At 42.8% G+C, this 26,413-nt stretch overlaps 1 protein-coding gene across 1 annotated transcript in view; it reads right to left on the reverse strand.

The window, feature by feature from the left end:
• Window positions 1–319: 319 nt before the first annotated feature.
• RHEB (Ras homolog, mTORC1 binding) overlaps window positions 320–26,413 on the reverse strand; it is a 46,378-nt gene continuing 20,284 nt past the window's right edge. Inside the window, exons 2-8 of the mRNA XM_061198196.1 lie at window positions 20,486–20,557; window positions 14,848–14,915; window positions 8,210–8,292; window positions 7,494–7,550; window positions 7,334–7,381; window positions 6,502–6,583; window positions 320–835 (exon numbers count right to left, since the gene is read on the reverse strand). Coding sequence (XP_061054179.1) covers window positions 743–835; window positions 6,502–6,583; window positions 7,334–7,381; window positions 7,494–7,550; window positions 8,210–8,292; window positions 14,848–14,915; window positions 20,486–20,557 — 503 coding nt within the window. The 3' untranslated portion in view covers window positions 320–742. The remainder of the gene's footprint in view (window positions 836–6,501; window positions 6,584–7,333; window positions 7,382–7,493; window positions 7,551–8,209; window positions 8,293–14,847; window positions 14,916–20,485; window positions 20,558–26,413) is intronic.

Here is a 26,413-nt window from a genome sequence, read left to right on the forward strand (position 1 = left end):
CAGCCCTACCTGCATGAAACACTCCAACCAAGGTGGGGCCTTTGGGGCTGGGTGGGGAGAACGGTCATTACTGGGGAGCAACTCCCCTCACAGACGCCCCCAAGGTCACTTGGCTTTAGTCAACAGGAATCCACCCCCCCCCCATTCGGGCACTCTACCCCAACTGCCCACAGCCGCCTGGTGGGCCACTCGCCTCTGTCTGCGGCCACATCCTCCACTGGCTCCTGGAATCCAACCTGGAGCCTCCCCGGAGGCAGGGAAAGAAGCCCTCAGGAGGACAGGTTTTCTTCTTCAAAAGCCACACCGAGGAGCACGAGCATTAGGGTTTGCAGCTATTTTATTTACAAGTGTACATTTAACACAATGAAATAAACACTGAAACATCCAAGCCTAGTTAATAGTAGTGTAACAATATGTATCATTTGGATGATTACATTATTTTAAACAACAAACTACACTGAAAAATTAATGCAATAAAATTCTTGGTCATAATATTATTAAGAAATACAATATATAAATTGAAAATATGATTGCTCAAAATTTGAAAATGGAAGTGAACTCATTTGGACCGAGTCAGAGTTTAACATAATCTGAAAGGAGGGGGTGGGGGAGAAGCTCTGACCCAAATGAAATCTTTCAGGTTAACAGAAGAGAAAGGAAGCAGAGTTTATCTTAAAGGATAACGGCAGGCTGCCTCCTCGGGCAGGCCGGGTTCCCAGCGCCCTCAGCTTCTGCAGGAGGATCACATGACTGAGCAGGAAGACTTCCCTTGCGAAGCGGCCCCATCAATTTTTTCTGCCTCCAAAATTATCCTTCTAAAAACATCAACAGCAGTCTGAAACCAAAGAGAAAACCAGTGACAATGTTAGTGTTAAAAGCGGAGCCACGAGGAACACGGATGCTGCTGGCGGGACTGGAGAAGGCCCACGGCCCGCCCTGCACGTGGAGGCCAACGAGGTGGCCCCAGAGCCGCAGCAGCCGGGGATTTTTCCCTCCCCCACCCCCACGTGGTGACTGAAGACCACCAGAACTAACCTCAAATCACACTTCTGAGCCCCGTTTCCGTCAGTCACAGGAAGCCCGAGGGCCTCCAGGGTGGAGTATCCCCTGCTGGCTCGCTCCCCTCGCCCGCCCGCCGGTGCTCTGGGACTACAGCAGCGCAGGGGCTCTTTTGCCTGGCCCCGCACCCCACCCCCTGCCTGTCACACCCTTTCCCCTCCCACTTCCTGAAAACTCTCCGCTCTGACTCTTAGGCCGTGAGATGACACCCGTCCCCTCCGAGCCTGCTTCCTCTAGGTCACCTAGAGCCCCGAGTCACCCCCGGCCTCACCCCCCTCCTCCGGGGCAGCAGCTCCACCTCCGCCACCACCTGCGCCACCCTGGCCTTGCACACCCGCCGGGGACCTCCTCTCTCCCGACTGCACCTCTCAGCCCCAGGGACCAGCCCTTCACAAGGAGGAGCCGCTATCATTTAGGGCAGGAAATCCTCACTTGGGTCGAACGTCAGTCCCTGTCCTTTAAATGCGGTCATTGTGATAATCCGAAAATGCTCCTGTTTTCAAAAGCCTCGCAGGGCAGCACCTAGATCTTGTCATCACCAAGCAGCCGCCCCCCTCCAGCCCCCACCTTCCTTCTCTCGCCTCCCGGGCCAGCGCAAACGTCTCCAGGGCAGTCACCGTCCTCCTACTCCCTTCCCTGCCATCTGTCTGCCTGCTCGCTGCCTGCGCCACACAGCGGACACAGCCCACGGACACACCTCCAGGACCCTGAACCCAAAGGGGACCCCTGGTGCCCCAGCAGCCCAACCACATTTCTCTGGTCCAGTCACCCCCCAGGATGAAGGGGTCATGCCTCTTCCTTCCACTGGGATCGCTGAACCTCTTTCCCGCTCTCACCCTCGGCTGACGACTGGGTTCTACATTTCACTGGGGAAACAGAAGCAGCATTCATAAGCGAACTCTCCATACTCCGTCCACCAATGACCATGCCCTTGAATCTGGGCTCATCTACTCTGGTTCCCTCTTTCCTGCTGGCACAAAGGAGGCACCCCTAAGTGAGCCCAAGCCAGCCCCAGGCCCACCTCTCCTGTCTAACTGAGGCCACTGACTTCAGCAAGCACCCTCCTTTCTGCATTACCAATTCCCCTCCTTTCCCACGACTATGCAGGCAAGTTGTTATTTATTTCATCCTAAAAAAATGCACAGGGCTTCCCTTGTGGCGCAGTGGTTTAGAATCCACCTGCCAATGCAGGGGACACGGGTTTGAGGCCTGGTCAGGGAAGATCCCACATGCCGCGGAGCCCTTAAGCCCGTGCGCCACAACTACTGAGCCTGCGCTCTAGAGCACGCGAGCCACAACTACTGAGCCAGCATGCTGCAACTACTGAAGCCCGCATGCCTAGAGCCTGTGCTCCGCAACAAGAGAAGCCACCGCAATGAGAAGCCCGCGCACCGCAACCAAGAGTAGCCCCCGCTCGCCACAACTAGAGAAAGCCTGCGCGCAGCAATGAAGACCCAACGCAACGCAGCCAAAAAAAAAAAAAAGCACAGAAAAATGTGGGGAAAGATGCATGCCAAACTCTTAAAAAAAAAAAAACAGCGTGCCTGGACTCTGGCTTTCTAGATAAATCTTAGCATTCTCCTTGATTACCTGTGTGATCTGACTCTGCCAAAATGCATTCTCTTCCATCAAATTGCTGAAATACAATTTGTGAAGGCCTCCACAGAAAATAAGCCAGAACTGCAAACATATCCCATAGTTCAGTAATAGTCAAAGTGCAGTATTTTCACTGACTTGATAATTTTTACCACTGTGCACTTTGTTATCAACAAATCTGACTGAACTCCACTGAGGATGGTTTATTTTAAAATACTGGATTTTTGCTAAGTAATACAAAGCTACATTTGAAAATTTATCAATAAAAAATTTGAGCAGTTCACAAAGATTGGTCTCTGATCACGTGACTACTGATGTGGATGTCTCTTTACTACACAAATTCTCTCTCTTCCTACTACACAGACCAAGAGTAGTAAGCATTCTAGTATATGTGTGGATTAGAATCAATCACACCTCTTAACATAAGGGATTAGAATTACTTGGTTTCTCCCCACCTGCTGGGGAGAAACTCACTAGGCTTAGGATCCAATTGTCTTCAGCACACTCGACAACAAGGTGAGCGGTGTCACAAGAGCCACAACCGAGGGCTGAGAAGTGTCTAGACAACTGGTCAGGACTGCTGCTTTCCAAGGATATGCATATCATCACTGTATTTACCTAATTTGGGTACAAGACTCTTTCTGCCTTTAAGGATTATTTCACGTCGAGTAAGGTATTTGTTGATCTGATGAAGGTGCTAAAGTAACCGAGACAACAGTGAGTTGGGACATCTGATCTTCTAGCTTGTCTGGGATGTTTGAGGTCACCGTACTGCACCCTTGCCTTCTTTTAGTTTTGGTTAATATCAGATAAATCTACTAAATGTATCAAAACTTTAAAAGAATTACAGCAGTTGGAATTTTTTCATTTTAACTTTAAGCCTTGAGCACAGTTTCATCTTTTATATGGGTACTGAAAAGGCAGTATCCTACCTTCTAAAGGAAACTAAAAGGTTAAAAAGTAAATCTATCCAGAACCATATTAAAAATCTTAAGCTACGGTTAAGTATAGCATAAACTAGATAGAGAAAAGGCCTGCATCCTCCGACCAAAAAGTAGTTTAATAACATACCCTAAGCATACCATTATAGGTCACTCTCAAAAGATACATTAACCTGAGGCAACACGCCTTACTAAGCAATGCCTCTTAACTACATTCGAGGTAGGGCCCATAAGGTGTCTACACCTTTGAGGATGCTGGAAGGAATAATAAAGCAACTGCCAGAGACGCACAGAACAGTAACACACAATGCACAGGGGCTATGTGAACCTACATGAATAGTGAAACTGCGGATGATGCCTACATAATTATAAAGTCAAACAGAATACTTGTTTTAGGATCCTCAGATTTTCACCAAAGAGAAACACAACAGAGCGAAGTTAGCAAGCAGAACCAAAGATAGCTTAGGGCCATTCAACTTCACTCCTCCACATCAAAAAAATTTTTAAATTGAGATAGTTGTTACGTAGCATATATTAGTTCTAGGTGTACAACATAATGACTTGATGTATGTATATATTGTGAAATGATCACCACAATAAGTCTGGTCACACATAGTTACAAACTTTTTTTTCTTGTGATGAGAACTTTTAAGATCTACTCTTAGCAGTTTTCAAATATACAATATTGTTAACCATAGTCACCATGCTATACATCACATCCTCAGGACTTCTTTATTTTATAACTGGAAGTTTGTACCTTCTGACCACCTTCAAATTTATTATGCAAATTTTTAAGCATACAGAAAAATGGGGACAATTGTATAATAACACTGAGCCCTGCTATCTGAGTTCAACAAACGTTAACATCTTTGCTATATTTGCTTGCTCTCCTTCTGTCCATCCCCCCCATCTATCCCATCTGAAACTAAGCTGCAGACATTATGAAACTTGGCCCCTACATACTATGGTTTGCATTTTCTAAGAATAAGGATATTCTCTTCATAATCCCAACACCATCATTACACCTAAGACAATTAACAGCGTTTCCCTAATATATCTAAAACGTAATCAAATCTCCCCAATTGACCAAAAATGTCTTTTACACGAGGGATTTTAGAACCAGATTCCATTTAAGGTTCACACACAGACTTTTTAATACAGAACGGTCTCTCTCTCTCCCTCAGGAACACTCTAATCTCTATTACACTTTGGTTATGCACAAGGCCCTCTCTTCCCATCCATCAGAAAGCATGGTGGAGAGGAGAGAGGACTAAATTTGGGTTAAATTTAAAATTTAGTCCAAGTTCTTATACCATATGAAATATAGAGTGACCTTAGAAAAGTTATTTACCTCTCTGGATCTTAAAACGCCTCACTTCTAAAATGAGACAGTTCAACTGGATGATCTTAAGGATAGATTAGACACCCAATAAATGTCTGATTTAATTCAGTTAAGCAATACAGGTATCTCTCACTATCTCAGCTCTTCTTATCTGAATTCTCACTCTCTGCACTAAATGGATGCAGGTAAATCTCTTGCTATCTGGAACTTGGGAATCAATTGTATAGATTTAACTTCCCTCACCTGGGGACACAGGGGCAAACAGATTTGCCTATCAAGGGATACCTGGGTTGACCGAGCACCTAGTAGATATAAAACCACTGTGCCGGACATTATGGAGAAAATGAAGGCCAGTGATACGGCCTTGAATCTCAGAATGAATTAAAGGGGATAAGAGAGAAGAAACTACTATTAATTTTCGCCGGACGAATCATGCAGGGGTCCAGGAGAAAGTGGAATTTAAGCAGAACCTTGAGGGCTGGGGTCTCAGTGGTGAAAGGTGGCGGAGCTGGGGAAGGACAGCTGACTGTCCTCAACCACATCAAGCCACCCACCCTCACTGAACTATAGTTTCCTCACAGAAATGAAAGCCAATTCATCTTATTTGAAGATCAAACAAGAGCACATGTTGAAAATACTTTAAGTATGTAGTTAATTAGAGAAAGGATATTTCAAGTCTGAGAAGAATGAGAGTAAAGGGGAGGCATCTGGAAGTACCCCTTGTATTTAATTAAGTGGGAGGAGTCTGGTGCGACTGAAAAGTACAGGGATACAGTGAAAGAAGAAACCGGAAAAGTTCGAATCACACACTGCACTCAACATCGTGCTGAGGGCTCTGGGGTTTGTTCTATAGATGATGGGCAACCCACTGACAGTTTTTAGTTGAGGGTGACATCATCTGATTTGTAGCTTCAGAAGGTGAATGGCAGCAAACAGAAATACACTGGTGAGAACATGGAGGCAGGAGACAAGCTTGGACGTTCTAGGTCTAAATTAACGCCACGGAGGAAAAGGGAAAAGGAGATACGGGAAGTCTTCTGCAATAGAAGTGACATCCTTCCTCGGATATGCCTTTAAAGGAAATCCGCAGGGCTGAAATTGGGAAAAATGCTTGTAAAATGGTTCTTAACAGTTTCTGTGTTAAAACAACACATGTACCTAACTCAGTTCCACCCAACAGAAAAAGGGGGGAGGTAAGGGTACAAAATTATTGCCAAAGTGATGTAAGATCATTCTTGTTTCTTTTCTATGCCTGGACTTACTTCTGTACCAGCCTTTAGTATGAAACAAAAATAAGACTGTATGCTCTCAAAGGAAGTATTGCCTTTACTATTAATTTCTATTTATCCTAGAAATATTCTAGGTCCCATTCTAAGTAGAATACTGACTGAATTAAAACATCAATAGTATCGTCCTAAAGCAACCCAGAGATGGGTATTAGAAATGGTGGAAGGATGAAGACTGAACAGGAGTGATGAAGATGGTGGTGAGATGCTGACTGAGAGGAACATACGCCCATGAATGATGGGATGCAGGGCAAAATGAAGTTTAAAAAACACGTACCTGATTTTCTTTAGCAGAAGATTCCAAAAAAGCTGCGTTCCAAGATTCTGCTAATGCTTTCCCTTCTTCATAACTGATCACCCTAATGGAAAAAGAAAATTCTAATTAAAGTACTTTGCTCTTTATTATATAAAACATCTACAATTGATTTTTGAAACAGGCGCCACTTTCATCAGTTTTTTCCCTTCTGAAGCAGAAGCATGCTCAGGTCAATACTCTCATCCAGCACGTAATGCAGAGAAGCATTTCCGTCCCCCCTGACCTGGGGAACCGAGCGGACACTGCCTCATGGGGTGGCTACCCCTGCTCCAGCGAGTAGAACAGGACGCCAACACGCCGGCGTCTGCAACAACTGACTATTTTGAAGCCAGCTCGGCTATAAGCACCGAAAGGCGGGGCAATTCCGAAAGGGCCCTCGGTGCAGTCCCGCCGGCGTTCGGCCAGTGAGCCTCTTCCTCTAGTGTCAGGCTCCTCCCCTGTTCACAGCTCTAATCCTAAGCCCGGGACTCAAAAAACTATTTGTTGAATAAATGAGTGCTACCATTGTCTTTTTAGAGTCTGCTTTATGCAAAATGGTAAAAGAATCTAAAGATAATTTTCTATAGTGTTTGCGCTCTTTTTTTAGAGGAAACATTTTCCAAGACAGGTGAGATTTTTACTGCAGTTTTGCTTCTGCGATGCACAGTCACCGCCACATTTCTGAACACAGAAAAACAGAGATATGCTACAGCTAAAAATATTCTTGCTATAAGAACAATAATTAAAAATGAAACTTCAGTGACTAAATCGTCTTAGACTTGACTTTATAAATCAGTATTTAGAAGCTACATACCTTTCCATATGTAGGTCTTTCTTATTCCCAACCAACATAATAGGTATCCTATTAATACAAGGGAAAAAAAAGCCAAAGGACCCTAGTCAGTGCCCGATTTGATTGTTCAGAAGATACTATTATGAGTATCTAACAAAAGAGATAAACTATTACTACTTACTGTACTTTCCCCACCATATCCAACAGTTTGCCATGGATAACTTTGATCACTTCAAAGCTATAAAACAAAAAGCATGAAATCAGACATCCATTTTAGTGGTGATGTTTTAAAACGTTTGTTATGTAATATTTATAGTGGGAAAAATGGAAAATGTCATAGACTCACCATTTTAATATAAAGTAAACCGAACACAAGGAATTCTTTTATTTTTTCCTACCACTTTTTCACATGTGCGTATATTCAACATTCAGCAGCCCTTACTGAGAATATTCAAAGTGGAATAGGTGAGATATTTAAATGGGAAAGTCTACAACTGGGCTGATTTAATCTCTGAATAAACATTTGCAGAATGTTGCTTAGCGAGAGGGCCCTAGCAATCAGCCCGTGCTCCACACTAATACGGTGAAAAAACACGCAAAAAGTAAATCAATTAATGCATTTCCCATTGCAATCAGCAGAAAAGCTCAGATCACGTTCAGTCACTATCTAGCTAGGCAGCCTGAGGTAAGAAATAAGAGTTTTTTACTCCATCAGTGTAAGAGAACACCTAATGGGATAATTTTTTGCCCTTAACAACCTGTTTGTTCCACAAGACAACCACTAAAAACCATTAAAGTCTAGTTGTTACTACTGCCAATTCCAGCATTAATCCCTTAGAAGGATTAATGCCATCTAAGCACAGCAAATAAACTCAAGCAAGCAGAAGTGGGCCTTACCTTTTGATTGATGTAACAGAATACACAAGAATATAACCATTAATATCTATGGAGTATGTCTGAGGAAAGATGGAATATTCATCCTGTGAAAGAAAAAATAATTACATTTGACTAGCATAACAAGCAATCTCACATATCACATGGTCAAAGAAATCAAAGTAAACAAAAAATGGATTAATCTGTTATTCTAGAGACATAGCCTACACACTCAAGATTTACTTATGACTGGTTTGGGGGCAATAATATGCTTTAAGCCAATATTGAAAAATGACCCAGGCTATTCTAAGACCTTTTCTTCTTTCTTCCTTCCTTCCTCTCTTCCTCCCTCCCTCCCTCCCTCCCTCCCTCCCTCCCTCCCTCCCTCCCTCCCTTCCTTTCTCGCTTTCTTTTTGCCACGCAGAATGCAGGATCCTAATTCCCCAACCAGGGATCGAACCCATGTCCCCTGCATTGGGAGCGCAGAGTCCTAACCACTGGACCACCAGGGAAGTCCCTATTCTAAGACTTCTGAGGGACAGCTAACGTCTGCTGCAGTTCCTGGGAGAAGAAGATAGAAGGAATAAAAAGACTGGTTCCGTGATCTTGTATCAAGGGAAAAGCACCACCACCTCTCCTTTATGGACCTAAAAGTCCAGAGTCCTTAGGCCTCACAGTAAATTCACAAGTGCTACTAGTTTATTCCATAAGTGTGTATTTTCACCTATTTTCTGCACATGAGTCACAATAGCCTGAGCCCAAGGTACCAGTCATTAGTGGGTTGCTACCAGCGCTTGAAAAAGAGGAAGAGAGAAGAGAAACAAAACACTAGACTCAGTCGGTATATCCAGACTTCTTAGGATCAAATGAGCTATATATTGAGCAACTTCAGGAATTAGAAAGACAGGTACACATTATGCAACAGCCTGTTAGTACCAGTTTTACAATGCTTTAAGAAAAACCCTGCTGCTTTAGATGCAGAATTATCAAAGACTACAAGAGCGTTTAATGTCAATGCAGTACTCAAGAGTGCCACTGTATGGTACAAACATTTCCTTCTCAGCTGAAATATAATTGTTAATATACCACACATCCCAGGCACTGTTATAGAAAAATCACGGCAAGCCACCCTTATATCAAGTAACTAACTGTCTCTGTTAACTCTGCAATTCCATAGTGTGATTATGATGATGACCCTGAGTCACTGCCCTATGTTAAAGTGTCTTAAAAAAAATAAAGAAAAGTAAGTTTTACTATCAACTCTCTGATATTATAGTCATTAATCACAATAGCATTTCAACATCACAGAGCTTACTACATATGCAAAATAAAACCTTCTTTGATTTCATTAATAGTACAACTTTCATTAAGTTGAATTCATTTTAGTGTTGATGTTGAAAACCAAGTTGTTAATGGAATGAGAGATCTTTCGACCCAGATTAAAAACAAAATTTCAAATGATTTTAGTCACCAGCTCAGCTACAGCAGACCCAAAGTTCAAATTACCTTTTTCCTGAAGTGAAGATGTGGGAAAAAAGAAAAGGATAATCATATTCAAGAAGTACAGTGTAAAAAATAGAAAGTATAACAGAGGAAAAAGACCCTCAGCTTTAAAGCAACCAAAAAGGACAAAATTCCTAGTAATAAGCCTAAGAAAATAAAAGTATATGATCCATCTGAAGAAAATCTTAAAATACTCCCAAGAGATAAAAGAGTTAAATCAGCAGAAGAGTGTGCCAGGGTCTTCAGCAAGAATGTGTAGAATCATAAGGATATCCACTAATTTATCCTAAATTAATATACAAATGTAACATAATCCTGATAAAAAGTATACTTCCGGAGAAAGAATAGCAACTACAGAGACAGGTGGGTGGAAACCATAAAGCTACGGTAATTAAAATAGTGCAGTACTAGCTCATGAATGGAGCAGACAGGGAAATCTACAAAGACCCAAATAGTCATGGGAAGTAGGTATATGATAATACTGGCATTTCAAACCGGTAAGGATAAAAAGTAACCCTCAACAAAATGTACAGGGAACAAATGCAGAGCCATCTGGGGGGAAATGGCTAAGTTGGATCTCTACCTCAAACCTTAGCAAAAATGTATTCCAGAGGAATAAAAGATCTGAAGATGAAAACTGAAACTAGGTACATAGTGGATGGGAGAATTTTAAAAAACTAGTATTGGTTAAAAAGAGATTAATAAATTCAACCATATGAAAATGAAGACGTTCTTCATGGCTGAAAACCTCCCAAACAAAAAACATAAACAAAAGACGGACTGAAAATAAAACAGAACCCTGCAGCTAATTTTCTTTTTTTAAGGTATAGCTATTTATTTATTTTTATTTTTTTGGCTGCGTCGGGTCTCAGTTGCGGCGCATGGGATCTTTCGTCGTGGTGCGCAGGCTTCTCTCTAGTTGTGGCGTGCGGGTTTTCTCTCTCTAATTGTGGTGCGCGGGCTCTGTAGTTTGCAGCACGCGGGCTCTCTAGTTGAGGCATGTGGGCTCAGTAGTTGCGGCGTGCAGGCTTAGCTGCCTCGCGGATGTGGGATCTTAGTTCCCCGACCAGGGATTGAACCCGTGTCCCCTGCATTGGAAGGTGGATTCTTTACCACTGGAACGTCAGGGAAGTTCCGCAGCTAATTTTCTAGTGCTAATTTTCTTCACACATTAAGTGATCTTTCAACTCAACAAGCAAAGACCATCCTCCCAATAGACAAGGGCGAAGTACATGAATAGACAGGATAATGTGCAGAAAGGAAATATAATACAAATGCCCTCAAACACAGGAAAATATGATCAAATTCCTTCATAAGAAGAAAAACACGACACTGAGATACTATTTTTTCACCCAGCAGATTGGCAAATATCAAAAAATGTGGTAACCCGTCGTGTTGGCGAGGGTGTAGGGAAACAGGCACGCCTACTCACTGCTGCCAAGAATGTGACCCTATGGTCCAGCAATCCCACACCCAGGACATTTTCTTACATACATACCATCCTTCTAAAGTAACACAAGATACTGGCTGTGGCACTGCTGGTGGTGGCATGACTGGAAACAACCTAACTGCTGATCAATAGTTAAATTACGATGTATCCAAACAATGGGACATTATGCAGCCATGGGGGGAAGAAAAGAGCCCGTATACACTGATACGGAATAACCTCCAAGATGGAGATATAGAGACAACGCTACTTTTTGTGTAGAAAAGAAAAAAATAGTTTAAAACTATATTTGCATGTTCACGTATAAAACAGCTTGGAAGCATTTACTAGAAACTGATAATGGGTTACTGTTGGCGGAGTGAAGCTAAGATAGCTACAGTGGAAAGATTTAATTTTGACTATTTACCTTTTTGTGTTATTTTATTTCTATAACATGTACATGTATTATTTTTTTTTTAAATGAATTTAAAACTTTTTTTTAAAAAGGGAATTTGACAGTAAAATTGACTGTCTCTGAGTCACTTATTGAGTTTACTTAAATTAGGTCAAAACAAAATATTTCAAGCAAACTAAAAATAATCCACTCACTCTGTTCATTATCATCCCTAGCTGGGCAATTAAATCAGCTGTATAAAATAAACTGCTAAATGAACAGTGCTTGCTATCATAATCATTTTTCCTTGCTACCAGCAGTCTCAACCCCATGACATGAATCCGATTTAAAAACCGTTCTTAGAGCAGTAAATATAAGTGTTATCTCATCCAATTTCTACAGAACGAGGGCAGGACCGTGGCATAAGGAAATACCACCCCTGTTGCACCATCGTGAATTGCAAATACCAGCATAACCTTTTACGGTCTCCCAACTGTGAATATAGCCTTTTGGAACTATTAGCTGCAATGAGAACAAATTATTCAAAGTAGCTAAATCTGAATATATTTTGTGCAAAAATTCTCTAAATATTCTTAGCCAGCGGTAACAAAGCCCAAAAGAGCGAGACAGCAGAGCCAGGAATTAACCTATGCTCTTTGCATACTCACACACTGTACACTCATTCCTTGAGAGCTCTGATCCTTTTGGGGTCATTCTTTATATTGCTCTGTCATTAAAACAGTTAAAGGCGTGTGATGTCCAAGTGTACATTTATGCTTTAGAGCAAAACAGAATCTCTGAGGAACACATGTTCTATTTTCATAAGAAGAGTCAATATAAAGAATTTTCTCTCCAGAGAAGTGTTTTCAAGGACAGCTCTCCTTCAAGTATAAGAGACTCCTGCACGACTCCCACTCACACTGTGAACCTCAACTGAGTTTCCATGCTAGGCCACTACTCTAGCCTCAGTGGCATCAAAGAACTACAAGTAAGGATCAAGTTCTGTTGAAGCTCATAAATCGCCTCTAAAACATATTACAATCCTGTGAAGGCAGGCACCACAGTTATCACCATTATACAGATGAAACGTATGAGGCACAGAAAAGTTTGTTACCTTTCTCAAGGTCAATGAGTTAGTAAGAAAACCTAGGATTCAAATCCAGGCAGTGTGACTGCAGAGCCCACGCTCCAAACAACTACGAAATACTGATTCTCCTTCTGGTCTATTATAAAATGAATTGCTATAGTTACGTTACGTGAAAGTGATTTATCAATCTGCAACCTTACCCTTACTTTCCACGAGCTTAATGAAAATTCAAAACAAAGATATAAAAGCAAACCGAAATCTTTTTTTTTTTTTTGGCCGCGTTGGGTCTTCATTGCTGCGTGCGGGCTTTCTCTAGTTGCAGCGAGCGGGGGCTATTCTTCATTGCAGTGCACGGGCTCTAGGCACGCGGGCTCAGTAGCTGTGGCACACGGGCTTAGCTGCTCTGCGACATGTGGAATCTTCCCGGACCAGGGATCGAACCCGTGTGCCCTGCATTGGCAGGGGGATTCTTTCTTTTTTAATGGATTTTTAAAAATTGTTATACATACATACATTTATTTATGGCTGCGTTGGGTCTTCGTTGCTGCGCGCGGGCTTTCTCTAGTTGCGGCAAGCAGGGGCTACTCTTCATTGCGGTGTGTGGGCTTCTCACTGCGATGGCTTCTCTTTGTTGCGGAGCACGGGCTCTAGGCGCGTGGGTTTCAGTAGTTGTGGCACGCGGGCTCAGTAGTTGTGGCTCACGGGCTTAGTTGCTCTGCAGTGTGTGGGATCTTCCCGGAACAGGGCTCGAACCCGTGTCCCCTGCATTGGCAGGAGGATTCCTAACCACCGCGCCACCAGGGAATTCACAGCAGGAGGATTCTTAACCACTGCGCCACCAGGGAAGTCCCAAACCGAAATCTTGATAAGGTCAGACTCCCATATTTCTGCACCCAGGACACTCTCAGCTTATACCTGTTGTCCCAGCCTGACTGCTACCAGTGTCCCCCTCCACTCTTAGAAGTGTCTTGTTTTAGGTAATAAATTACACAATTGCCTGAACTATTATAAAAAATACCAACACTAAGAATCCAGAACAAGGTCCTACCCCAGAGGCTCTTCCTACACTAACTTCTAAGATAAGCTGCGTCCTCTATGTCGTCAATCGCTAATGGAGACTTCTGTTATTTCCCTTGTTCCAACAGGCTCCCATTCTATCAATAGGCAGGTACCCCGTAGAGTAAAAGCCTAGGATGGCTCTGCTCCAAGAAAACCACCATGAGGTCTGAAGACGAAAGCCCAGCACATCCACCGCGGATGTGGAGTGAATGACTTATGTTATAGCTCTCTGACATACACATTTGACTTATTTTATTTGAAGCTTCCAGAATGGAAACTCCAGGGTTCCTCCAGTGCTAAAACGACCCAATACAGCTATTTTCTTGCTTCACTAGGGGGGTTACACTTTCCTTCTATGTTCACTTCAAAATATAAAGCAGAGGGAGTTCATTCCAAACCTGCAAGACAGGCCACATCTTTCTAGGTCTACGCCAGTTTCCCCAGGTTCCAGAAAAAAGCCTCCATTTAACACGGCAGACCAGTCTACCCTACACTCACCCTCCTGCTAGTCTGATCCTTTGTCGGTTATAAGATGCAAGGTGACATCCCAGCTTCTTTACATGCCCCACCCTCCAGTCAACAGTAATAAATTCAGCCGAACAAAATGGTTTCTAGTAAAAGCAGTACTGGGTGACACGGAATGGGGAAGGTGAGCTGTCAAAAGGGTTCTCTTGGCTCCCTTCAAGTTCTCTTAATTTCTTGCATCCTCTGCTTCCAGTCAATTCCTCTGGCGATCCAGTCCCCACATCACTGCCACATTAACCTGTGCATACCTTTTTTGGGGGTTACTCACCTTTGGCAGTTACTGTCTAGCAAATTAAATCGACACTCTTTAATCTTGTAACCCTATAATATATCCAATACCACCAGCTCGTTTCTGCCCTATGCCTTTCCCCTAGAAAAGATCAACTTCTCTTCTTAACGTAGGAGGATACATATTACAACTAACCTTTAATAAATATAAACCTTCACAATGTTATGATGAATATATTTAAAACAATTCTACAGTAGAAAAACAAGTTAATTATTTGAAAAACTTCCGTAAATATCTTAGAAAAGACAAAGTAGACAGCCTGTTAATATCCAAACACACATAAATCACGAGGGGTTTTCTTGGCAGTGTCATTGTGTTTAAGCGTCAGTGGCAGGGCTAGGACTGTCGGGTGCGCTATATGGGATTCTGACACACTTACCTGCCCAGCTGTATCTACAAGTTGAAGATGATATTCTTGCCCATTTACTGTGATCAATTTTGTGAAAGCTACAGTGAAAAAGAAATTAAATATTAGCTAGAAAAACATGAACTTTGGATCACTGAAAGCTCAAACAATGACAACCAATTAAGCAGAGTCCTTAGTAATCTCATAAAAAGATCCCACAAAACAAAAAAGAATATCGGAGTTGACAGATTGTTCCTTACTTCCATTATTTACTAAGCAACGCTGACTAAAACCAATGTTGGGTAAACCTTGAACCTTTTTCAAAGAAACAAAGTAGGCAACGCTTCGAATCTTATAAAAGTGATCTGAATGCTCTAGCTGTGGACAGTCTCTTCCTCTTGTGAAAAAGTGAAATATATTACATAAAGTCTGAGTTCTAGAATGAACCAAAAGCACACAACTTGTCATTAATTTATAGCAAGTCTGGTGCCAGAGCACGAAAAGCTGATATTAACTGAAGTGCTAAGAACTTTCAGTACCTAGAAAATTAGCAATTTTATTGAGAGAGGACAGCAACAGAACATGTTCTGTGTGAAGCCATCATCTCCACTTAGCTGAAAGATGCAAGCAACTTGTCACAACAACCTTTCCCTATCTGGGGGGAAATCAGACTCAAATAACTTCGGGAAAATTCACAATTCTAAGGAGACAGACTTCAAACAAATGGAGAGGAAAGAACTATTAATAGTAACAGGATATTAAAAAGTAACCATCTGGAACCCTGATAACGAAATGGAACAGATTTCTTCGGTACACCCCGTCCCAGCCATCTTGACTCACAATGAGTCTTCAAATCTCCTGACTGGAGCTGGGCAACAGAATCTATCCCTTGAACAGCTGAGAGAGGACCCACTTTTGCCCACTTTGTCCCACAGACAAAAGAGAAAGCAAAAAGAGACAGATGAAAATGAGGGGAGAAAACCATTAACAAGGAGGAGAGAAAGATCTTATCTGAATGATGAATTCCACTGGGAGAGAAAGGATGGCTGAAAGAGAAGCAATAATCAAAGATACTCATACCAGCACCATACTTTTCTGATGTGGGCAGGGCCGCTAGAATCAGGGGAGTGAAAATTACAGACCAGACTACTCAAGCCAATTGCCACACTTTATATCATTCTTGTGCCCTTTCTGAAAATTATCACTTTAATGAAATAGTCAAACTAGATGAAAACTGAATCAGAATATATCAAGATAGGGAGTACCCAACATAAACTGTTTTCATCATTTCTAAGAGAGAAATTCTATTGGAACTTTTTTTCCCCACGTTGTAACCTCTCTGAACTTGGGATGCTTAGTGCCCTGACTGTGCTCTTGATCACCGTCAGCCAGGGGGCAGTCATTATGTTCCTGGGTGGAAACCTGCCCATGGACACCTCAGTCAGGTAAGATCAAAGGTGCGTCTTAGACTCAATGAAAATTCTGTAAGGAACGCTGGTGAGCAACAAACCTGTAACCTTCAATTAGAACTAAGTAGTTGTGGTTATGAAGTGTAATGGAATTATTATGAAAAGATTATTGAAACAAAACATTCATTCATTCAAGAACTATTTTTTGAGCGCCTATGATCACCACCAGCATCGTTCTAGGTGTTCGAGACACTGCAGTCTCTGACCTCCGTGAGCCGACATCCCAGTAAAAGGAGGAAGAAGCAGACAGAGAGGCAAACAAGACATACACACAGTCAGGTATCTTCTCTGTGAGAAGCATCCCGGCAGAGCCTAAGCTGCAAGTGAAGAAGTAAGAAAGGCAAGGAAAAGTGAGAAGGCAAAGCAGCTGAGCCTGCGAGAGAACGGCTGGAGACGAGGCAGGAGACGTTATTAGGACACGGTGAGGACCGCAGGTTTTTATTCAGAATGTGACGGGAAAACCAAGGGTTTTGAGCACGGAGTAACCTGGTCTGATTTATATTTTAGAAAGATCACTCTGGCTATGCTGTGAATAACTGAAACGGACAAAAGTGGCTAAGGGATATCAGTAGGAGCCCACAATATAGTGGCTACGTAGACTATCGTGATGGAAGGATGACGGTGGCCTGGGCTAGCGGGGCGGAGACGGAGGCGTGAGAAATGGTGGGTTCTGGATGTGCTGCACGGGTAGAGCCAGGATTTTCTGGTTGACTGGAAGTAGGTGCGAGAGAACGGGGATCAGGGTGACTCCGAAGTACAAACGCACGATGTACCATCCATCAACAGAGAGAAAGCCTGGAGGAGCAGCACGGGGGGGGGGGGGGGGGGGTGGGTGGGTGGAGGGGAGAGGGAGGGAGCAGGGGCTGGGTTTAGGTATGTTCAGTTGGAAAGCCCATGAAATACCAGTTCAGGGGAGAGGAGAGGCTGGGAGCTGCGGTGAGCCAAGCAAGTTCTTGGAGAGCGAGGATCACAAGAAAGCAAGTGCAGGGAGAGCCAGAGGGGCACCTGTGATGCCGGGTCAGAAAAACACGAAAATTCAGCCAAGGAGGCTGGGGGAGTACTGGCTAGTGAGGGAAGAGACACACAAGAAATAAGATATTAATAAACGTTTTAGTATTTCGTTGCATATAAAAAGGATGTAAATCCTCCTACACATGGCAGTGAAATGAAATTGAAGACCTTCCATCTGCCACAGGAAAACTGCCTCTTCTTGTTACTATAGAAAAAAGGGAAGTGTAATGAGAGGTATGTCTGTCAGTTCCATAAACCAGGAACAGATTCTCCTACGCCCTCTTTGTGTAGAAAGGCAAAGCTGGCTCTCTCCTGGTATCACTTTCCTCTCTCCCTCCCTTTTTCAATCGCTGGAGAAATTAATCCAATTTCCAACCTAAAACCCTGAGACTGCCCTAAGCAGACTAATAGCCACTTACTAGTTAAACCTACTAATAAGCAAGGTAATAAGAGATTTCCAAAATTGGATATTCACAAAGTAAGATTTGTATTACTAAAGTGTATTGAGAACTCCTAATTCACATCCTACTGAGAAGTCTACCCACCATGCAATGCTTGATAATGCTGCAAATCTCCTAATGAGAATTCCCCAACTTTCTGAGAGCAGCTTTATTAATTCATCAACAGGGCTACCTTGAGATGGCAGAAACTGTGAACTGCTGCTATTTTTTCCTTTAAATTATAAACCACCATTAGTTAAATTTCATCATATCAATTTAGTTTGCAATGAGTTGTTTATACACTACAGTATATAAAAAAGCTACATCTGCATAACAGAATTTGGTCTAGAAATTTCCCCCAACTAGAAAATATTATTATGGTTTCATTGATATTATTCTCCTATACCCCTATGTTAAAAGAAGATGACATAGTCGCAGCATTTTTGCTTTTGCAGTGATACTTCACAGAGACGTGTTACTACTGAACGTTTGACAGAAACAACCTGTTCTGTATTATAAAGTTAAATGTGAAAAGAATCCCCAGATTTACAGAGTACTGTGTTTTTTAAAACCATAAAACTACCCATTCATTTATGTTGCTAGCAATGAGTTTATGATACCATTCCCTTTCTCATTCCTTGTTATCTCTGAACAATGTTTTCCTACTAAATCATGGGGGAAAGGGTGGAGGAAGGGTTTCTGCCCTGTGTTAGACGGTCAGAAGCCTGGTAAATGGAATGTGATGTCTGTATATGTCTCATGAACTTTTAAGGGATTCACATACTCTGACAGTCATTTCTGCCCTTGCCTAAAGATTTAATAAATACTGTTAATTCATTCTTTACTATTTAACAGTAAGTATTAGATAGGTAAACATTAAAATCATGATTAAAGTTGATGCTGACAGCCTTCAAAGTAGGGTCATATCATTCTGTTTCTGAGATACTATCAAGGTAAGAAAGTTGTACTTTCACTGGGTCCATTCCTTACATATAAAGAAAATGTATTTATATTCAACACCATGACTCTCCTTCCAACTCGATTTTAAATAGCACAAAGATACACAATTATAAGAACCACTTTTATGGGCAGAGCTTACCAGGAAAACTATCTTCTACTGTTCTATGACTAAAATTCCCAAATGAGCCTTATCTCTTTAAGGACACAAAATTAAAAATTGCTACATACAGCAAATATTAAGGGCAAGATCACGGCTTTCTTATGTTCTTATCCCAGTGGCGGACAACCAAACTTGTTCAGGTAGCATTAAAATGAGTCTGCCTCTCACACCTGCAGACTATCATGTGCCAGCTAACAAATCAACACCGCATGCGGTCAGGACCCCTCCTTCCTGATACCGGCAGGGGTTACTTCAAACTCTCTTCCCAGAGTTAGTTTAGCAACCAACAGCTTTCCTTCCCTGCCACCAGCACGCCAGGACACGAAGGACAGCTGAATATTTTAAGCCAGAGGCTGGCAAACCCTTCCTGAAAAGGGCCAGACAGTAACTATTTTAGGCTTTGTGGGCCATATGGTCTCTGCAGCAACTACTCAACAGCTCTGCTACGGTAGAGCAAAGACAGCCATAGACGGTATAGTGTAAGGGAACAAGCAGGGCCGTGTTCTGATAAATCTCTAGGGTGCTGAAATCTAAAATTCACAGAACACTCACATGTCACAAACATTATTCCTTTTCAAATATTAAAAATGTAAAAACCATTCTTTGCTCATGGGCTGTACAAAAAGGCAGTGGGGCCTTTGTGACCTGCAGGCCACAGTTTGTCCACCCCCCTGTTGGAAGCTCCTTTTTAAGTCTCTCTCTTGCAAGCTTTGGGCAGGTGAAGTCTGTGAATCTAGCTGTTAAAGTCCATGAACCTGGCTGTTAAGTCGGCTTCATGTCTAACATGCCAATCAGGGTTTGACGAATCCCACCTTTAAATCTATGTGCTCCTGGTGATAAATCCTAGGTAAGTCCTGGTGCCCAGAACCTAAGAAGACTGGTTCCAGGGCCTACCTAGGGTTCTAAGATAGCACAAAACAAGACCAGCTTCCCTGGATGGAAGTGTTTCAGGTTCTCTTCCATGATCCCTAGAATCAAGACTTGTGTCCTAGTCCTAGAATCCTTTCGGAAGATTCTGAAACCAGGGACTGAAACTAGACGAGGTAAAGGCTGTGGCTGGTTCTGGTCTTGGGTGCTTTTTCCTGCACGTGGCCTGAGATGCCAATAGGCTTTGGAGCCAACTTCTCAGGAAATGCGGCGAGGGCTCTCTCCAATCCCCGACAGCTCACTTCTGCACAGCCTCCTCTCAAGTCTTCAGAACTAGAAAGGGCTGGGGGACTAGCGCTTCTACAAGAGTAAGGTACAAAGGATCCGGAGTGTGTTCATCCTTTCTTTTTAAGCTTGGAATCCCTAAAATGGGCTACTGTTGAGAAGGAAAAAAAAAAAAAAAAAAAAAGATTCTGCTCTCTACTTGTTTTCTTAAAGCAGCATCTCTAACATGAGGTTCCAATGTAAAACTGGGTTCCGATGGAGATGAATAACAATTTCTAGATGGTGGGACCTGGACACTGAATAAAATTCATTCAGTGTAAAGTGGGTAAAGCTTTTGGAAGCTTTTTTGGGCCCCCAGTTGGAGATCTATAGGTTTAACTGAATACCCCCTGCAATCAAAGCCTCCAGGAATATACAGTGGCTGTTTGTAGGCAAAAAGCAGGCTTCTCAGTTTATAAATCCTTGAAAACAATACTTACTGTTTTCTATGGTTGGATCGTAGGAATCAACAAATTGGCCTTCGACAAACTGAATCGTCAATGAGGATTTCCCTATAAGAGAGAGCAATAGCTGAGTACGCACTGGCATATTAAGGTAAAAAAACTTTAATTCTACTATTTTACCAAGAAATACTCTAAACGGAAATAAATTCCATATATACTACAGGAATTTAAGCAATTACGCTATTATGAATTACACATGTCTGTGACATTAACAAACCGTACTGACCAGTACGCATATCACATAGTTTGTCAAAAGTAAACAAACTCTTAAATAAGGTTTAAGCTAAGTTAATTTCCTCTGGTGTCCCTGAAATCTGGCTATTAATTTTGAACTCGAAATTAATAAAGCATGATCAGTTTCTTTGGGCTCTTTCACGTATGGCTGTTATAAGTGTTACCAAGTAGTTTTTAAAGAGGATAATCTGAAAATATGTGATAAAAGTCGGTTTTTAAGACTTCTTGAAGGTAGAAATTCTCTCTCAATCATTCAGTATTGAAGGCCTCACAATGTCTGGCACACAGAAGACAATAAAGAAATGCTCTGACTTCACAAAATCACCAGTAATAGTTGAGCCTATATGCTAACAAATCAAGAACCAGAGCCCCAGGTTCTCACCCCCCTGTTGTCAGTAAATTTCTCCTGGAGGACTTTAGAAGAGGGTACCCTGTGAAGACACACTGCAAGAACACAGGCCACATTACAGCCATCCCTCCCCTCAGACAGCAAAATCCGAGGCTACTCAAGTTCCTTACATAAAACAGTGCAGTATTAATGAACTTACTTACAAAGCAGAAACAGACTCACAGACACAGAAAACAAATTTATGGGTACCAAAGGGGGAAGGTGGGGGAGGGATAAATTAGGAGCTTGGGATTAGCAGATATATACTGCTAAACAGATAAACAACAAGGTCCCACTGTACAGCACAGGGAACTATAATCAATATCCTCTAATAAACCATAATGGGAAAGAACATGAAAAATAATATATATGTATAACTGAATCACTTTGCTTGCTGTACACTTGAAACTAACACAACATTGTAAACCAACTATACCACAATAAAAAAAAAAGGCGTAGTATTTGCATACAACCTAGCACATTTTCCCACATACTTTTAAATCTCTAGGTTACTTATAATACCCAATAATACAATGTAAATGCCATGTAAACAGTTGTCAGTGTGCAATAAATTCAAGTTTTGCATTTTGGAATTTTCTGCCCCCCCGCCCGCCACATTTTCCATCCGAGGTTGGTTGACCCCCGGATGTGGGGCGAATACGAAGCGCAGACTGATTTTATCAGCAGGAAATAGGAAGTGGTCCCTCCCTAATTTCACCCCAAACCCTTCCTTCTCTCCGCGTCCTCAGAGCGTTATGAAGCACACACTCTACATGCTCGCCGTATCTCAGGAACTTCCATCTCAAAGGAGGTGCAGGGAGAGCCAAGGAGAGAGGTTTGGTAACACGAGTTTTACACTCCTGGGGTTTGGGTTGGGCCTGTCCTCCTCCAGACCACGGAGAGGTGCGGTCCACAGGGGGCACAGTGTTTTCACACCAAAGGCAGTCCCCATACACTCAAATTAACTAATACGTGAGCTTGTAAGTAGGGGCTGCTGGGAGACAACGAGAAAAGCCCCAAGTTGGCAGGCCTGCCCGCTCCTCATGAGCAGCTAAGCACCGTTCAGAGCGTCTCCAGAAGGACGAACAACTGAAATCCTTCTCTACAAAGCAGCCTACAAGAGCTTTTGAAAAGTAAATGTTACTTCCCTGCTTAAAATCCTCACCGCCATCAGAATAACCCCCAGCTCCTAACCCTGCCCACAGCCCCGGGCTCTCCCCGCGGGTGCCCTGCTCTGCCCCCTTCCCTACCTCATCTGCCGCCCTCCCTCCTCCTCCCGGGCCCTCCCAGCCTCCAGTCACATCCTTCTGTCCCTGCCAAGTTCCTGCCCGCCTTTGTGCCTTTGTCCCAGCCACCCCCTATCTCTGAATGTACAGACTCACTTTTATCGTTATTCTGGCCTGAGCTCAAACGTCCCTTCTCCGAGACCGCCCAACCAAAGGTGGCGCCAGCTCCCTACCAGTCACTGTCTCATAGCCATCTTGTTTTATTTCTTTTTAGTGCTTAAAGTTATCCAAAATTCTCTTCTTTCACTAATTAGTCTACCAAGACCAGCGCAGTGCCCGACAACACTGTAGACATGTGGGCTCAGACCTCCGAAGGGCACGCTCACCCTCAGATACTACAGAAGATGTCCACTTATACACATGACTAGGAAACACAGTTCTAGTCTGTGTTGGTGTCCAAGCACGGGCCTGCCTGTGACACAGGGATACAGTGGTAATCCAGGAACGCCACACACTTCAAACGGACTGTGTTCAAAAGAAACCATGTTATATAAGCTAGCCCATAAAGGAGCATTTAGCTCAAAATACAGCAAAGCTATTTTATGTAATGAAAGCAGCAAGGGAAAAAACCCTCTCTTGTAAGTTAGCAAAACTGAAAAATTTTAGAAAGAAAATAAACTTCTTTAGAGCTTTTGAAGACTTAAAAACAAAAGGAATTAAAAATGATTTTTAAAACTTTTAAAAAGCAGAACTGGATTAAAAATAGTGAAAGAAAGAGGGTGTGATATACACACTAAGTTCCCCCAAAGAGGACGGAAACCAGTAGCAAACACTGGATTAGACCGTAATAAACCATTATGTACCGGCACCAGCTAAGTCTCAACAGCCTTACTTGCAGGGGTGAGGGGAGGGGGAGAAGAGCCTCAGGACTTATCGCGTGAAATTTCAGAAGCCACAACCAAAAGCAAGTTACACACAGTAAATAAGACAGCATGAGATGAAGCGCAAAGATGGAGTTATAGATAACAACTGGACCACACTTAAAGATACAATTATTGGCACATATCCCAAGAAGAGTTCCTCATTTGTACCTTTATAAAGGGCATAAATTATTTGACAGGCTAAATGGACATTTAACTTGAAAACACAAGTAATTATTCTGGCGAAAGCAGACAATGTAGTTCAACCCAAATCACAATGCAGGTTGACAGCAAACTATCACCTTCACAGTAACTGGGACACCAAATTTAAAACTGCAGTTCCTCAGGGGGCAAGCTGGACTTCTCAATCAGATCGGTCCTCGGAAAAAGGGATTATTCATTAGCAGAAGCAGGACTGAAGAAAAGCTAGGTCTCCCTTGGGTCTCTCATCCTTGGACTCTCCCCTAAGGGAGATCATTAATTACTTAAATTAAGGAGGGACAGGGAGGCTACATTTGCAGACTTGACACAGTGGTTTTCTACGGTTTCCATTAAAAAGGAGAATTATATAGAAGACAACTAGTGCTGAAATCTTTACAAGTCAGCACTAAATGACAATTATTCTTAGTAAATAAAGCCCACTGCTCATAGTGTTCTCAGTCCTGGTTCTAGTAATTTCTGGCTTTCAGAGACGTCCTTACCATCCTCATCCTCCAAAGCAGCAATTCAGCTCTTCGGTCAAGTTTCGCAAGCAGTTTGCTTGCAGCAGCTACAAAAGACTTTGTTGATCTACAGCAAATTATGTTCTTTACTTGAGCACCTTTAAAATTTTCCCCTCATAATAAGTTCATACATTTATTTGGCTTTTGTCCTTATCAAATTCAGATTCTGAAACACTAGTTATGATCATGTTTCAACAATGATCATGCTCTCGAAAGGTGCATTAATTTGTACAATCTGAAGAGAATCTCAACTCCAGATCAACTCTTTGGAGAAATGTTATATGAAAGCAATATAGGCGTGATCTGAAATAAATGGAAAAGCAGCACGTGCCCAGATGTGTGTTTATCAACACAGACATAAATCACTCGTTTTATAACAGTACTGTAAGAGGTTTGAAAATATATCTCAATATCCCACAGTTAACTTCCAATTATTTTCCCTCCAAACTAAGAACCGCCTTAGTTTTAAAAGTCATAAAAATTATTTTAAAAAAGTTTCTTCTGAACTTTTACCACGTAAAAACAGCATTGTTATATATATATTTTTTGCAATGGTAATTTAGCACAGTAAGTTTTTTCACCCAGTGTTTTCACAACAGAAGATATACCTTCAAGGTTGTTAACTGAACCTCTCACACTTCACAATTGTTATAAAATAGGCACTATTTATACAAACGTTTTAATACTGTTCAGATTAATTTTGAACAACTTTTCATGCTTATTCTCCATAAAGAAAAAAAATTACTTATATATCACTCCCCACCCCGAAACCAGCATCCTCTGGAACAGCAGACAGTCACTCGTTCACGGGGATAAAATGGGGAGGAGCAGGTCTCAATCTGCTGGGCTATCACATCGTTGGGCAGAAGGGTCTGCTGGACCAACATCACGCACCTAGCATACAACCCATCCCAAGAACTGCTTTCATTTTTACCTTGAGTCCTTAAGCTTGCCTCATGGGACTTCGATGTCCATGCAGATGAACTGACTAACGGTTTAGCTTCCAAGCTCACGGGTCTGGCCACCAATAATAACCACCTCCACACACTTCAGCGCCTCCTGAGCACGACAGGAAACACCCAGACGACTCCACCTCCAACCCTGCACCTCCCGCGAACCAATCAATAAGCAGGTGGTGCGTCTTCCCAGCGTCCTCACCTTCTGACTCCCATCACCTAATCCAGACCATCTCTGGAAGCAATGTTTTCAAACCAGGGGTTGTAACCCACCAGATCATGAAATCAACATACTGAGCTAGGACCAGCACCGTTTTTAAAGAAACAGGAACACCAGAGTGGACTGCAAATAATAAAAGTCATCATGGAACTTTTCAGTTATATAAACATATATGACTGGGTCACAACGTACAATGTATTTCTTACTACAGACTGAAGCCCAAAAAGTTAGATATACCCTGCTCTACGAGCCTCCTGAATCTCCAATCTCTACCACGGTTCACTTCCTTCCCGATCAGTTTAAGTCCCAAGATAAATCACTGTGCCCCACGCACTACTCTTTTATCAGAACCTGTCAATTTCCTTTCTCTGGGCTGGTAAATTCTATCATCTTAATCTCATCTTTGGCCTTTTGTGAACCTGTTGAGCTCAGCTGCAGAAAAGCCCCCAACCCTGTGGCTTGGCAACCATTCTCAAGCTGTGGCCTTTCCCCGCTCTGTCCTCTGTCTTTAGGAATCCTTTCTGTGAGTGTCCCTTTCCCAACAAAGCAGCCAAGTGTGGTTCCAGCAGCATCCCAGGGCAACTTACTGCAACTGCAAATTCCTAAGCCCCACCCAAACCTCCCAGGCAGGAGTATTAACAAGCCCCCACTCATGTGCTGCACCCTAAAGTTTAATTACTACTCCCCCCTCAGGTGCCAAGTTCAAATGTGACCATTCTAAATCACCTACCTCCCCCTGTCTGCAGGGTGTTTGTTCCCAAATCCTCCAGTTCCTCCCAGCGGCTCAGATCATAAGCATTTAAAGAACACACAACATGGGCCAGGAACTGGGACACAGCCATGACTACAAGCTGGGGCTGAACCTTAGAGGTAACTGCTGTGACACCGCTGTCTTCCACTCACCTTTGCCTTGGCTTTGTGCACGTCAGACAGTGTGAAGGGAGCCCCTGGGCTGTGCAACGCAGCCCGTCTGCCTGGCCCTCTTCACATTATCACCACGGCGCAGAGGAAGCGGGCAGCACACCCTTCTTTCCACAGAAGCGATTCCAGCCCCTGGGCTCTACATCCCATCCCTGCTCCTGGGCTCTACATCCCATCCCCGCTCCTGGGCTCTACATCCCATCCCCGCTCCTGGGCTCTACATCCCATCCCCCGTCCTGGTCTCCTCCAAACCTTCCTCCTGAAACAGTTCTATACACATTCTTCATTTCTCTACTGGTTTAACTCCAATCCATCTG

This window comes from Eubalaena glacialis, chromosome 8, assembly GCF_028564815.1.
Source record: "Eubalaena glacialis isolate mEubGla1 chromosome 8, mEubGla1.1.hap2.+ XY, whole genome shotgun sequence".
Classification (NCBI taxonomy): domain Eukaryota; kingdom Metazoa; phylum Chordata; class Mammalia; order Artiodactyla; family Balaenidae; genus Eubalaena; species Eubalaena glacialis.